The sequence below is a fragment of the Henckelia pumila genome, chromosome 2, assembly GCF_033568475.1.
Source record: "Henckelia pumila isolate YLH828 chromosome 2, ASM3356847v2, whole genome shotgun sequence".
NCBI classification, from domain to species: domain Eukaryota; kingdom Viridiplantae; phylum Streptophyta; class Magnoliopsida; order Lamiales; family Gesneriaceae; genus Henckelia; species Henckelia pumila.
In genome coordinates, this window is record NC_133121.1 from 99,367,607 (window position 1) to 99,382,886 (window position 15,280).

Below are 15,280 nucleotides of genomic sequence, written 5' to 3' on the forward strand. Positions count from 1 at the left end.
CTTTTCGCTTCTTCCTCCCCTTCCGTTTATGTGGGAGAATGAAAATTTTTCTAATTGGTTTGAAGACGATGTACTTTGACAGTATTCAATAAAAATTACAGTCTTTCTTTAAAAAAAAAAACTAGTCATCGTACATATTGCATATTGCATGTAAATTAAAATATATCATATTTTTTAATATTATAAAATTAAAATTAAAATTTTTATTTTTAGTCAATAATTTCATTTGGCAAAAAAATGTGATACACTTAAATTTGTATAAAACAATTATGGAATTGTTTTAAAACGTACGTATATGATATATTATTATAACTAGCATTTTGCATACGCGATCTTTGTGTTTATCAAATTATCATATTAAAAATAATTTAGGAATATAAGTTGTTAATTTTTTTTAAAAAAAATAAAAGAGCTAATCTCAAGCAGGTAAACATAAGTGAAAGTTAGTTTTCGAAATTTGAAATTAAAATACTTCAAACGAAGAATGAAATGATGGGAAAATTGTATGAAAATAAATTGAAATTACTAACAATTTATTTATTTATTTATTGGATATAATTATTTTTAAAAGATAACATGAAAATATCAAAAAATAATTACTATACCATCCTCCTCCTGCTTTATTAAATGGTAATAGAATAGTACCGCCCACAGGGGTATAGACGAGTTGGTAAGACTTGAGGTGACGTGGGAAGAAATTTCCCAGCGTTGCGAGTTCGATCATCGTGTGGAGCATATTCCTCATTGAAATATTTGGGGGTATGCTTTGGGGGTTGGACCATGTTGTTTCATCCTTCAGGTCCCTGCTTACTCGTGCACATCCCTCGATTTAACTCTCGCATGAGCCAATGGGCTCTGACTCATGTGGAATGTGGTTTTCTTCGGGGTCAACCCTTTTTTTTAATGGTAACAGAATAGTACTCCCCCGTCCCAATTATATTGTCCACATTCTTTTTTTGTTTGTTCCAAATATATAGTCATATACCATATTTAATAATATTTTTTTACACTTCTTTATTAATATATCACTATTAACTACACTTTGAAAATTGTGCAATTATTTTTTAATACATTAAATAGGGATAAAATAGGAAGTCTATATAAAATTTATTTTTTCAATAATTTTTTCTTAATGTGAAAAAAAAAAAGACAATATATATGGGACAGGGGAGATAACATTTTTAGATTATTATTATTATAGGAAAATAATAAATTCGAAAAATAATAATAATTAGTAAACCACGACAATAAAAAATAAAATAAAAAACGGGTTTTATTTCCATTGATTTTGGGATTTTCTTCCTTCGGAAACTTTCGGAAATGGTGGTTGCGTGATTTTTGAGTTCCAATAGAGTCGAATTTTAATGGGTCCGAATGTTCAATCTTTGTGGAGTTTGGATGCTGCTTTCAATTTAGTTATCTTCACTCGAAACCCCTTCAAATAGTTCTTTTAACATTTTTCTTCGAGGAAGTAAGTGAAATTCAATCTTACAAAACACCAATTTTGTTCTCTGCATACTTTATATTTATCGGGATTAATGGAGTTTGTTCATTTTAGACCTAAAGTTACGATTTTTGGTGATTTTTTTATTTGGATTTACACGATTTCTGCATTTTCTTGTTGTTGCATACTTTTTCCTTCTTTTTAGCTCACTTTTTGTATGTAGTTTTTGAAGGATCGAATTATGTTTCTCAGAAGTGTGAAGATCTTCAAGAATGTGATCTTTTTACAGATAATGAAAAGATCACTATCTTGTTCTGCCAGAGAAACCGTGAGAGATTTGGCTTCAAAAGATGGGGAACTCAGAGTTTTCATTGTTGCTGGAGAAGTTTCCGGTGACATTATTGCTTCGCGTTTCATGAACTCATTGAAAAAGCTTTCTGCTTTCCCCGTTCGATTTACAGGTGTGGGCGGGTAAATATAGATTAATGCATCTTTCTCGCTGATTTCACTTTTCCCCCCCTTTTTTAACATCAGTTCTTTTCAAATTTTAGCTACTAGCAAGTCTGTCATGGCACTGGCTCCATAAATAGTTTGTTTGTTTGTGATTATTCAAGTTTCTGAAATTTTTACTTCGATTTGAATTCGACCCGGGAATTTTTTGCTGTCCAGGTTGCATTTGCCCTTTTAGTATAATTTTTTGGTTAAGAAGTCTAAATATTTTCAGATTTTAAGTAAATTTTAGCTCAAATACACTTCTTGTAGTTTTGTATCAATAATATTTAGCTTCAGTAAGTAAATATCTGCCTCTACCATCATACACGGCCATTGGGATTGGACAATGTCAACAGGCAACTTTAAGGTTACTCTAATTTATTTGAAGATGTCTCTCATATCATAGAAATTTTCCTATGTTTGCCTCCCAGCTTTGCAAGCTTCTTTCTTTGCACCTAGAAATTTCTGCAGTTCTCAAAACAATTGAAACCTAAGTGACTTCGTAAGAAATAAATAATACTTCGAGTGTCTATAGTTTTTAGGTTTTATTAGTTTCTCAATGGTTCCAATTGGTATGATACCACAGTAACTAGTTGCTCTGGAGTGGATTTCGACAAGGTTCTTTTGTAAAAGCAATGTTGAGATACCTCTGTCATTCTCACTAAAATGTTTCGTTATCGGTTAGCTCGTCTGCATATTAATGATTTTTCCCAAGGCAAGCATGATTTTAAAAACTCGCAGCGTACAAGAAATTCTGCAAATCTGTGTTTCGTTAAAAGCATAAGATTGCATGAGATGAACAAACATCATAGAAAGATAATTTTTCATTGTGCCTATTTTTCTTTTTTCAGTCTGATGATGTCAAGACAAGGGTTGAAGTCTCTGTTTCCTATGGAAGATATTGCAATAATGGGCATCTGGGAGTTGCTACCACATCTTAGTAGCTTCAGGGTGAGCAAGCAATGAACCATGTTAAAATGTGCTCCACTTTAACCTATCATTAGAAATGATTCAGTATAGGGTTCATTTAATATGTGTTTATTATTATGTATCCATATACATCATTTATGAAGAACTCGCCAATTTCTTTGCAATTATTTCACCAGAACATCAATATTCAGGTAAAGCTGAAAGAGACTGTGGAGTCCGCTCTCTCTTTTCTGCCTCATGTTGTGTTAACAGTAGATTCAAAAGGGTTTTCCTTTCGTTTTCTGAAGCATTTACGAGGTAACTTTATTTCAATATCCGAAATCTTGGTTTAACTTTCAGTTTCTTCAGCCTAGGAAAAATGGTGTTGGAATAAAGGGGAATGATTTTTTCAGCTAAATATCGTAAACTTGGGCTGGCTTGTCCTCGACATTTTCACTTTGTAGCACCATCATTCTGGGCCTGGAGAGGAGGTGAAGCTAGACTTAAAGGGCTTACAGACTTTGTGGATCATGTTTTCTGCATCCTTCCATTTGAGGCAGAAGTCTGTAGGTCAAATGGACTACTCGCAACATTTGTGGGTCATCCAACATTAGAAGATATTTTGGAACTTGAGGTGAACTCATATGCATGACATTAGCCATTTGAAGGCCTCGTTTGCAGATAAATTTGTGTTTGCCTAATGTGAAGAGATACAGTATACGATATACAGATTATAGAAACCTCTTTTATCTGATGTTTCCTGTAAAGAAAGTCTTGATTTATTTTTTTTGTAGTCGGTTTATTCTCGAGGAATTTGATTCTCAGGTTGGAAAAAGCACAAACCAAGAGTGGAAGGTTGAAGGTGATGGAGAAAAATTTAGGAATGTATATGGGATATCTTCAGGTAGAATGATGAAAATTTATTTTTACTTCTTCTGCTTTACTTTAAGGCTGGCTTGTACTTCTTTCTACGTGGTATTATGGTATATTAAAATTTAATGAATCAAATTGACAAAAAAAAAAAAACAGCCTTAGATTTGAATCAATGTTTCGTAGAATCCTACTTGAAGTTTATAGTGTATTAAACACATTGCTTTTGATACATGAAGGATCCACAATCATATCAGTGCTCCCTGGAAGCAGATTACAAGAGGTCACACGCATGCTTCCAATATTTTCACACACCTTGGAGCTTCTTAAAAATGATTTCTCCAGGTTAACAGCAGTTATTTATGTGGCACCTAATATGCGAGTGGAAGATTACATCGGGAAGGCTGTCGATGGGTGGCCAGTGCCGGTTGTTTTGGTACCAGGTGACGCATCCTGCATCAAGTATAACGCTTTCAGCGTAAGACCCTTGATATAATATCAGCAAAGCTATTTGGCTATCGTATTCTAAAAATATTGCATCTTGAGTAAAGTAATTGTTATGGGTCAACCTGAATCATTTTTAGCTCAGATTTGTTGTTGAATACTCTTTGCAATTGAATGGATCAAAATTTGACAGAATTAGTCTGCTCCCTTTTAGTATTGTAAAATTGTTTCAAAACTCTGGTGGTTTGTACACTTTTCCTGATGGACCCTCGATACGTATCGTGATTTCCAGCTGGCTATGTTGTGTGAACTGATATGCTGTGTGGCTGTGTCCATTCCGAGTTTTTAAGTCAATGCCTTTAACCGCTGAAATTACTGTAGTTTGCTGGTACTGCATTTGAACAGTTCTTGGCGTACAAGATTCAAATAAAATAGAGCCTTCAAAAAAATGGAAGGAAAGAAAATCAGAACGTATGATACTAATCCAGCTAAATTTCGATGTGATGCAGGCAAGTCGAGTGGCATTATGTGCATCTGGAACAGTTGCCGTAGAACTGCAGCTTGCACGGTTACCATGTGTGGTTGCATATCGAGCCCATATCCTGACCGAGTGGTTCATAAGATACAAAGCGAAAATACCTTACATCTCACTTCCTAACATCATCCTAAATTCAGGCATAATTCCTGAAGCTCTGTTTGGAGCATGCACTCCTTCACACTTGGCTCTGCTACTCGGGTGAGTTTCATGTTCTTTACACAGCGATTGAAATTTTAAAAACTGGCAAGTCGATGATGCTAGAACTTCAAGAATCGTGATGTTGCAGGGACTTGATTAATGACGAGGGTCTCCGCAAAAAACAAATGGATGCTGCTGGTAAGTTCATCAGTGCACTGAGTCCTAATAATAGAGCTACTACGAACTTAACAGAGGGAGAACCTGCACTGCTTAAGTTTACACCAAGCATGATCGCAGCAACTGTAGTACTGAATTCTTGACGCCTTTGAATTTTCGAACTGTGATTTTAATTTTTGGACTAGATCTTTTGGTTCACATTGTTTGAAGAAATTAAATTTATGGTTAATGTAAATCAGATAGCGTAACCATGATGAAAATAAAAATCATCAAACTGATTTTAAAATTGGCTTTAAGCCAATGAATCAAACTAGGAATGGTTTCGTGACTTAAAAATTGGAAACAAACACATTTCAATCACAGTTACTAAAAATAGAAAATCAAAACCAAAAACTTCTGTAAATCTACCACTAAAAAAGAAATTAACCCAACAAATGAGGTTTCTAGAATCAATGGCCTTTGAGGGGAGTCAAAACTCAATAGAGTGGAACGGCTATTAGACTAAAACAAGCATCGGTTTGGGATACATTAATATAATAATTACAAACATTACTTGTACTTGGTGTTACGGTTTCCGTTTTATAGAGTGTGCGTGAGTGTTATATCAAACAAATTACACGGAATAATGATAGATGCACTAATACACATTGTATGTATCCGTTCTTCATGCGCACTAAGCCATGATCACAAGTTGGAACAATGTAACGGTTTTATCTTTCAATACAAGAACTCTTAACCCCTCGAGTAAATCATAATAATCAACGTTTTCATACAGAAAATAGAACATGCGAATCAAATCAGGTAGCAACATGAGACACCCTGACAAAATCAATAAACTTAAAACTCAGCACCAATTCAGAAACAATCACCAACCACAAAAATGTCATGATCCAAAGCAGAAACGTGTGGTGTTTCTTGAAAATGGATCCTGTTTGAGGCAGGAAAGCAAATGCATTTCTGAGTGTACCTGAATCAAATTTGGAGAAAAAACTTTCAGCCTGAAAGCTTAACTAGCCATGACACAATGATTAAGGCATGCGCATAAATATGATCGTGTAATGTCTGTTGTGTAAAGTTTATGAATTACATTTGTCATGGTTACAACTCTCTAGGAACCTGGGATGCAATCTAAATGTCACATCGGGAGTATGTATATTCTCGTATACTCTTGAGTGGAATCTATGAAAACGAGATCAAGTATCCAATCATGTCAAAGTATTACCAGGTTTGCACTCCAAAGGATATACTGTGAGCCAGTGGAAGCTCATTGTCTTTAATCAAGAATTGTATGAATCGTAAGCTAATGTAAGATGTTAGTTAAAACATGTTCGATGCAAATATTGTTTTCCTAATAATGAGAGTCGAATAGCCAATCTGAGGTATACAAAATGCCGTTAAACACAAGAAAATAGTATAGATCATTATAGACAACAAATGATAGATTCACTACATTGAAGAAACCCTCAAACCAATGTCAAGAGAATTAGACAATAAGCAAACAGCACAAAACAATTGCAAGCGTCATAATTGAAAATTTTGGCTTTTTTTTAAAAAAAAAGTAATAATAATAATAATTCACGGGTATGAGTTTAATCAAGAAAAAAAAGAGGAAAATTACCAGGTTAAAAGACTTGGTTGAGAGGAACAATCTCTTCAATAAAGTCAGTTCTTTTCCTTTCCCTTCTGGTCGGATTGCCTCCCATCATCATTAACATTAGCATCTCCATAATAAAGCTGCAGGCGGGCATCGAATCCAGAAAGAAGCTGGTGGTGATTCTCCACAGGCACAGCGGTGCCGATGAAAAAACTTGGAGGTCCGTCTATGGGCGGAAACCTCTGGAATTGAGGCAGCAAAGACGGTGAGGAAGAATTGGACTGAAGGGTCCCCCTGTTAAAGCCTGAAAGGCCTGAAGAAGTAGCAGAAGAAGCCATGGTGAAATTCAGGTTGTATGCATTACTTCCGTTTTGGCGGTTACTGTTACCATCATTTTTTCCTCCGGCAGCGGCAGCATTGACAACTGAGACAAGGTGGTCTGGGACAAAGGAGAGGTGTTGCAGTTCTTGATGGTGGTCCGCTCCTAAACTGAACAGTGGTGAAGCCACAGGTGTTGCAGGTGGACCAAGTAGCCCACTGGTGAAGTAATCCATAGCAGCTGAGGACCACTGCCTTGGAGATTTTTGGAAGAAATTTGACTCGTTTGCAGCACCACGGCCGACTCCGCCGCTCAAGAGTTCAGTAAAAGTAGGGTGGGAAATTGTGTTCAAACTAACATGTGAAGTGTTTTCCTTGTTTCTCTCTTCCGCTGCATTCCTTTTGTTGGCCTGGTTCCAAGCTTTGATCTTGCTTTCAGATCTGGAAAGGGATAAGCCAGAACCTTCACTAGCTTCAGATGGGCTACTGCAGGCAGAGGACTTGGACGCTTTTCGCAGGTGATGATGGTAATTCTGACCTTCTCCGGCATTCATGTCCATTTCAGCTGAGTCGAACCCAAGATTATCGCCACCGCCGGTGCTAGACCTCTTCTCATCGCTCAGATGCTTAGGGCTGTCGGGAAATAAATTGCTTATCGGTGGCAGCTCCTGAATGGAACTCGCTGCGGCGTTCAGCAGCCACTCCACTGCCTTGCTTGGCTGATCGTAACCCAAACGATCTTGCAAATCATAGAATTGGATTGCAGTGTTGACGGAGAGTCGCACCCGGCGGTCTCTAAGTCCCTTTACAGTCAAAACTTTGCTGTGCCTGTCTTTCCCACCGGAGGCCCTCGAAACCCTGACGATTCTTGAAGAAGGCCAGCCATAGAACCTACCAACGCCACCGCCGAGATCTACAACACGTGCGGCGCTCCGCCTTTTGGGCGCTCTCTCTACTTCTTCATCTGCGTTACACTGAACATCGGCCTTTCCACCAGTACTGCTGATTCTTGGAATTTCAACTACCTCCATTCCACCACTTTCATTCCTTTTCTCAAGACCCTCTCACCTCTTTTGCTTTCTTATGAATCTTATCTACTCAGAAAGGCGAAAAATAATAAAGGGAAAGTGACAGAGAAAATTCATGATGAAAATGATCAGATTTTTAGGATCAAGATTTAGAGAGCAAAAGAAAGAACATTTGGTGTGCAGCTAAGAGGTGGGTGGGGTGTGGGTATTGATGTCCTGTCCTTTGCATTGATGACGATTACACACAGTACTTTGGCTTTTGTAGTGACACTTTCACAAGCTATACTCTTTCATAACAGATATCTTTTATGAACAAAAACTAATAAAAAAAAGAAAAAAGAAAAAACTTGCAATAAGATACATCACGATCAATAACAGAGAAAGCCTCAGAGGACGACTTTTGCTCTTTTTTTGGGGTTGCCCTAAAGCTCTATGCGGAAATAAAGCAAAAGATCAAAGCCTGGCGTGGGTCGACCCTAAAGCCTGTGCATATGCTCAGAACTACCTTGACTCAGCACTGAAACTACACAAAGAAAGGAAACGGTAGCCACATCCAACCAAAATAAAACCGGCCACTGAAAAATCATATCCTTCGACTTTAATATGATATATATATATATAACATCAAAAGTAAAATCAGTATTTAATCTTGAGGTTCATATATTTCCGTCCGTCACCTAGTCTGATACTAACAAATGGCTGGTGTCTTTACATTTCATTCAAAGATTATTTTTCCATTCGATGCAATGCATTGGATGATAAACAGATGTGTCATAGGAACCATTAAAAGCCATTTGATTAAATGTTCGAGTATTGGTTAGTGTGGAATAAATATAGTTCCAGACAGTGGGTTGAAAAATTAAAAATAATTAAAGCCCAGCTGAACCCAGCAATGACAGACATTATCGCTCCAAGCATTAGCTTCAATGACTGCTACTAATAAAATCAGTGTTTTTTCCTCGGAATAGTAATGATATCTTTTACAGTATAACCTCCAGTACTAATAAATGGTATTTTCTATCTACATATAAAAAATAATAAACAAATGGTATCTCATTCTCAACTTCTGCCCTCCTTTTGGTTAGAAAAATAAATGAGAGTGATTAACAAAACAATTTATACGCTCACTCGATCTGTGGAGAACTGCTTTTACTTGTTTATATATATTAAAACGTCAAGAAAACTACAGATTCAACTCTAGATTCAGAGGGAAAAAAAAAGTCCAGTTGCAGCAGGCGAATTTCTCAGCTTATTTCATGAAAATAGGTCGTATGAAGCATGAAAAATTTTCAGAAAAAAATTAAGTAAATAACATCAGCCAGTCACATGTAGAAGAAGAATCAAAGAAGATGCGCACCAAATCGGAGCAAATTACTTTAAATCGCAGTTGAGTTCCTTCTCTGAATTCAAGCATTCCAAACTCCGAAACACCTTGAAAATGCTCGATAAAATGCTCGGTGAGCCTACTCTTTCACTTTAAATTCAGGAATAAAAAAAAAAAAAAGAACGAGAAAAATCAGTGCGAATTGTAATGACATGGGAAAGGAAATCAAAAGAGGTTAGGCCATTGGAGCTATTCCTGAAATTTGGAGGGGAATTGGAATTTATTATTATTATTAAATAACAAATGGATTAATTTCATTGGAGCAAATCACCATGTTTATCGGGAAAGGACATATACGGCGCCGTTCCCTTGTATTCTCCAGTTAACCCTTCGACTTTTGCTTATTTACAGGTCGCACCAGGATCCAATTCTAAGAACACGTGAAATGCATCGATACCTTTCATTTTGACAATAAAATGTGATATTTTAGAAATAAAAAATAATTTTTTCATTCATCAATTCGTTAGAAGATTTATTTCATAAAATGATAGTCTTGTTGTGAAAAAATAAAAATTTATGGTAAAAAGTAAAAACTTTAAAACTCAAAATATATCAAACTCTACACTTCACAAATATTTTTTTTTCAATTCAATTGTATTTTTCATCACAAATGAAGACCTATTTATAGATCCACATTTGAGATTAGTCCATAAAAAATACATCATCATCTACATCATCACACACTAATTTTTCACATTTTACAACTCAATATTCAACATTCAACATTCAATATTCAACATAATATTAATAATAATAATATTTTTCAACACTTCCCCTTGTGATGATGATCGTGATATGATGACTGTCTTCATTACGTATTTTATACTGCCTCGTTAAAAACCTTACTAGGAAAAACCCAGTGGGATAAAAACCATAGTAAGAAAAAAAGAGTGCAGCCACGTAAACTCCCCCTCATATTAACATGAGTGATTCTTCACATATTCCGCAGATTGCGCATCCCAATGTTGTATATATGCTTTCTGAATATCGTCGTGGGAAGTGCCTTTGTGAAGAGATCTGATGAGTTCTCACTTGATTGAATATAACAGATATCAATATCTTTATTCTTCTCAAGCTCTTGAGTGTAGACAAAGAACTTTGGGGGTATATGTTTTGTTCTGTCACTTTTGATGTATCCTTCTTTCATTTGAGCAATACATGCAGCATTGTCTTCATACAACGTCACAGGCTTCTTGTATACTGATAATCCACAAGAAGTTTGGATATGTTGTGTCATTGATTTTAGCCAAACACATTCACGGCTTGCTTCATGTAGCGCAATAATCTCAGCGTGATTTGATGAAGTTGTTACGAGTGTTTGTTTCTGTGAACGCCAAGAAATTGCGGTGCCTCCACGAGTAAATACATATCCGGTTTGAGAACGTGCCTTATGTGGATCAGATAAATATCCAGCATCAGCATAACCAATGATACTTTGATTGGTGTCTTTTGAGTACAAAAGTCTCAAATCTGTTGTTCCTCGTAGATAACGAAATATATGTTTAATTCCGTTCCAGTGCCTCTTTGTTGGATATGAACTGAATCTTGCCAATAAATTTACAGCAAAAGATATATCAGGTCTAGTGCAATTTGCAAGATACATAAGGGCACCAATGACACTTAGATATGGTACTTCTGGACCAAGAATAACTTCATCATCTCCACATGGACGGAATGGATCCTTTTCTATGTTTAATGATCTTACAACCATTGGAGTACTTAATGGATTTGATTTATCCATATTAAAACGTTTAAGGATCTTTTCTGTATAATTTGCCTGGTGAACAAAAATTCCACATTCTTTTTGTTCGATTTGCAAACCCAGACAATACTTGGTTTTTCCAAGATCCTTCATTTCGAATTCTTCCTTCAAGTACATCATAACTTCTTGAATTTTTTTATTCGTTCCAATGATGTTTAAATCATCAACATATACAGCAATAATTACACATCCGGATGTTGTTTTCTTGATGAAAACACAAGGGCATATTGGATCATTTACATATCCTTTTTTCATCAAGTGCTCACTTAGCCGATTATACCACATTCGGCCGGATTGCTTTAACCCATATAATGATCTTTGCAATTTTACAGAATAAAATTCTCTGGGTTTTGAACTTTGTGCTTCAGACATCTTAAATCCTTCAGGGATTTTCATGTATATATCACTATCAAGTGATCCGTATAAGTAAGCTGTAACAACATCCATAAGACACATTTCCAAATTTTCAGACACTGCCAAACTAATCAAATATCGAAACGTAATTGCATCCATAACAGGAGAATACATTTCTTCATAATCAATTCCAGGCCTTTGAGAAAAACCTTGTGCAACAAGTCTAGCTTTATATCTGACTATTTCATTTTTCTCATTTCGCTTTCGAATAAAAACCCATTTGTATCCAACAGGTTTTACACCTTCAGGTGTGAGGACTATAGGTCCAAAAACATTGCGTTTATTCAGCGAATCCAATTCAACATGGATGACATCTTTCCATTTGACCCAATCATGACGAGTTTTACATTCACCAAAAGATTTTGGTTCATGATCCTCATTTTCATTTACGATGTCACAAGCCACATTATAAGAAAATATCTCATCAATATCTTCTATGTCTTTTCGGTTCCATATTTTTCCAGTATTAATATAATTGATAGAGATTTCACGATTCTCGTCAGTTTGTGGTTCTGACAGAATATTTTCATCATCAGGTGATTCTTCTGGAACACCATTTTCTATTTTATGATCGTCGTGTTTCTCTATGCCTTTTCTTTTCCGAGGATTTTTATCCTTGGAACCGACTGGTCTTCCACGCTTCAAGCGTTTTATGACATCATGAGTGTCTTCAATTTGTTTCTTTGGAATTTCAATTCGAGCAGGGGCATTTACAGCATGTATATATGATTTTGTTACCCCTTTTGTGTCTGCAAATGCATCTGGCATTTGATTTGCAATTCTTTGCATGTGCACAATTTGCTGTACATCTTTCTCACATTGTTTGGTCCTTGGATCCAAATGTAACAATGATGGTACATACCATGTGATTTCTTTTTCGATGTGTTTCTTTTCTCCCCCTAACACTGGGAAGATTTCTTCATTAAAATGACAATCAGCAAAGTGTGTTGTAAACACATCGCCTGTCTGAGGCTCAAGATATCGAATGATTGATGGACTATCATAACCGATATAAATACCGATTTTTCTTTGTGGACCCATTTTTGATCGTTGAGGTGGTGCAATAGGCACATACACCATACATCCAAAAATTATCAGATGAGAGATATTTGGTTCTTTACCAAATGCAAGTTGCAATGGGGAGAATTTATGATATGCAGTTGGTCTGATGCGAATTAATGCCGCAGCATGTAAAATTGCATGTCCCCATATAGAAATAGGGAGTTTTGTTTTCATAATCATTGGTCTAGCAATCAGTTGTAGACGTTTAATCAATGATTCAGCTAATCCATTTTGCGTATGAACATGAGCTACAGGATGTTCAACAGTGATTCCCATTGACATACAATAATCATTGAAAGTCTGGGATGTAAATTCTCCAGCATTATCAAGTCTTATTTTCTTGATTGTATAATCGGGAAATTGATTTTGCAATTTTATTATTTGAGCCATCAATCTTGCAAATGCCACATTCCGAGTTGAAAATAAGCATACATGTGACCATCTGCTAGAGGCATCGATCAATACCATAAAGTATCGAAATGGTCCACATGGTGGATGAATTGGCCCAAAAATATCACCCTGAATACGTTCAAGAAATACGGGTGATTCAGTTTGGATTTTAGCTGGCGATGATCTTATAATAAGTTTTCCAAGAGAAATGCTTTACATTGAAACTTATTATTCTGAAAGATCTTCTGGTCTTTCAATGGATGACCATGTGTATTTTCAATAATTCTTCGCATCATTATTGAACCAGGATGTCCCAATCGATCATGCCAATTTGTTAATATTGAAGAACTATTAACCACCATATTTGATTCGATTGGCCTTATATGTGTATAATGCAATCCAGTAGGGAGCATTGATAATTTTTCAACCACATATTTCTTTCCTGATTTATATGTGGTAAGACACATATATTTCTGATTTCCATCAGTTATCGTCTCAGTATCATACCCATGAGAGTATATGTCATTATAACTCAACAAATTTCTTTTCGATTGTGGTGAATATAAAGCATCATTTATCAGAAATTTTGTACCATTAGGTAACAAAAAATGTGCTTTTCCACAACCTTCAATCAAGTCTACAGGACCTGATATGGTATTCACCATTTTTTTTGTTGGTTTTATTTTCAAGAAATATCTTTCATCTCGCAGAATAGTGTGTGTTGTACCACTATCTGGTATGCAAATTTCCATGATATTATTTCCATGTTTGCTCATAGCATTTTCCATATCAAACTTCACAAAAAAATGCAATAAAGAAAAATTAAGTACAATACAAATGCAAAATATAACATGCTTTATAATACAAGAATGCATGAAAAATACAAATTTGTTACAATGTAGTCCCACCAATATTTTAATCAATGTCTTCGAAATCATTCAAAAAATCTGCAGCATTGAAACTAGTTGAACCAATTAAACGGTCACTATATTCAACAAAATTTGTCTCTTTTCCTTTCCCCTTTGTCGATTCTTTATAGAGCTTATATAGGTGCTCAGGGGTTCGACAAATATGTGACCAATGTCCTGGAGTGCCATATCTATAACAAACACTCTCAGATCTTTTTGAGTGATTTTCATTTTCACTCGTATTTTCATGCTGCCTTTTTGGTAGGTGATTCGTGACGTTCTTTTGAGATGAGTTATTGAAATAACTACCTCGATTATTTTCATATCCACAGCCACGACCATGACCGCGATAATTTTTACGTCCACGTCCACGTCCACGCCCATTTCCTCGACCTCGTCCACGACCAAAATCTGGTTAATGCCTTTGATTTTGGTTTTCATTTTTCATTACGACATTTGCTTCAGGAAATACCGTTGATCCAGTGGGTCGAGATTGATGATTTCTTACTAACAATTCGTTGTTCTTTTCCGCCACAAGAAGACATGCGATTAGTTCGGAATATCTCGAAAATCCACGCACTCTATACTGTTGTTGTAGAGTTATATTCGATGCGTGAAAAGTGGAAAATGTTTTCTCAAGCATTTCCATCTCTGTAACTTTAAGTCCACAGAATTTTAATTGCGAGACTATTCGATACATCGCAGAATTATAATCACTGACTTTTTTACAGTCTTGGAATCTCAACGTATTCCATTCAACACGGGCGGTCGGAAGTATCACTTCCTTATATGCTCAAATCTTTCTTTCAGCCCTTTTCATAAAGTCATTGGGTCTTTTCTGTGAGATACTCACATTTCAACCCTTCATCAAGATGTCGGCGCAAGAAAATCATAGTTTTTGCTTTATCTTGTGAGGTTGATATATTATTTTCTTTGATGCTTTCACTTAGACCCAATGACTCAAGATGCATCTCAACATCAAGAGTCCATGTCATATAATTTTTTCCAGTGATATCGAGTGCAACGAATTCAAGCTTTGCCAAATTTGACATGGTGGTACTAGAAAAATAACAATGCATTTTATTAGTTAATTTTTATTAGTATGATAATACAAAATAATGGAAGGACGAAAATTACAAGTGCGTATATAAATAGATAAAAAATCTGTGGTGGAAAATCGCCGGTGAGTACAAAACTCGTGAGCATGATGATCATAGTCGTTATGAAAAATAGCCTTAGAAAGGTCAAAAACTCCATCTTCTTCTTTTTCGAAAAAAAAACCGAGGAGAAAATATTTTGAGAGAAAGAGTGAATTTGGTGTGATTGAAAATGAGTTTGAGTGAACATATTTATAGGGCAAAAATTTAGCCGTTTGTTACCGTTTGTGACCGTTGAGGGTAAGAAAAAA

General features: G+C 35.7%; 2 protein-coding genes across 8 annotated transcripts; one reads left to right on the plus strand and one right to left on the minus strand.

Moving 5' to 3' along the window:
• Positions 1-1,300: 1,300 nt before the first annotated feature.
• LOC140883696 (probable lipid-A-disaccharide synthase, mitochondrial) lies at positions 1,301-5,244 on the plus strand. 5 transcript variants are annotated; one of them, XM_073290258.1, is made up of 9 exons: positions 1,301-1,471; positions 1,668-1,915; positions 2,788-2,887; positions 3,058-3,163; positions 3,259-3,479; positions 3,671-3,749; positions 3,955-4,193; positions 4,669-4,895; positions 4,984-5,244. In XM_073290258.1, exons 2-9 carry the CDS (start codon positions 1,686-1,688, stop codon positions 5,153-5,155), a joined length of 1,374 nt encoding a protein of 457 aa, XP_073146359.1. In that variant the 5' UTR covers positions 1,301-1,471; positions 1,668-1,685; the 3' UTR covers positions 5,156-5,244. The 5 variants fall into 5 exon arrangements, with proteins under 5 accessions (XP_073146359.1, XP_073146360.1, XP_073146361.1 ...); XM_073290259.1 differs by having other exon boundaries at positions 1,677-1,915; XM_073290260.1 differs by having other exon boundaries at positions 1,697-1,915.
• A 500-nt stretch (positions 5,245-5,744) lies between these two features.
• LOC140880413 (transcription factor TCP2-like) lies at positions 5,745-9,543 on the minus strand. Of its 3 annotated transcripts, none has more exons than XM_073284833.1 (3): positions 9,328-9,543; positions 6,631-8,018; positions 5,745-5,979 (listed from the first exon to the last, which is right to left on the minus strand). In XM_073284833.1, the coding sequence occupies exon 2, from the start codon at positions 7,953-7,955 to the stop codon at positions 6,675-6,677; it is 1,281 nt and encodes a 426-aa protein (XP_073140934.1). In that variant the 5' UTR covers positions 7,956-8,018; positions 9,328-9,543; the 3' UTR covers positions 5,745-5,979; positions 6,631-6,674. The 3 variants fall into 3 exon arrangements, with proteins under 3 accessions (XP_073140934.1, XP_073140932.1, XP_073140933.1); XM_073284831.1 differs by having other exon boundaries at positions 9,310-9,543; XM_073284832.1 differs by lacking the exon at positions 9,328-9,543 and having other exon boundaries at positions 6,631-8,475.
• Between the last annotated feature and the right edge of the window lie 5,737 nt (positions 9,544-15,280).

What these genes read in the sequence shown, in the direction of transcription:
- LOC140880413 (XM_073284833.1), bottom strand. Translation starts at nt 7,955, where the DNA reads ATGGAGGTAGTTGAAATTCCAAGAATCAGCAGTACTGGTGGAAAGGCC.
- LOC140883696 (XM_073290258.1), top strand. Translation starts at nt 1,686, where the DNA reads ATGTTTCTCAGAAGTGTGAAGATCTTCAAGAATGTGATCTTTTTACAG. An exon ending in AAGATATTTTGGAACTTGAG is followed by an intron (nt 3,480 to 3,670) that starts GTGAACTCATAT and finishes TTTGATTCTCAG; the next exon opens with GTTGGAAAAAGCACAAACCA. An exon ending in TGTATATGGGATATCTTCAG is followed by an intron (nt 3,750 to 3,954) that starts GTAGAATGATGA and finishes TGATACATGAAG; the next exon opens with GATCCACAATCATATCAGTG.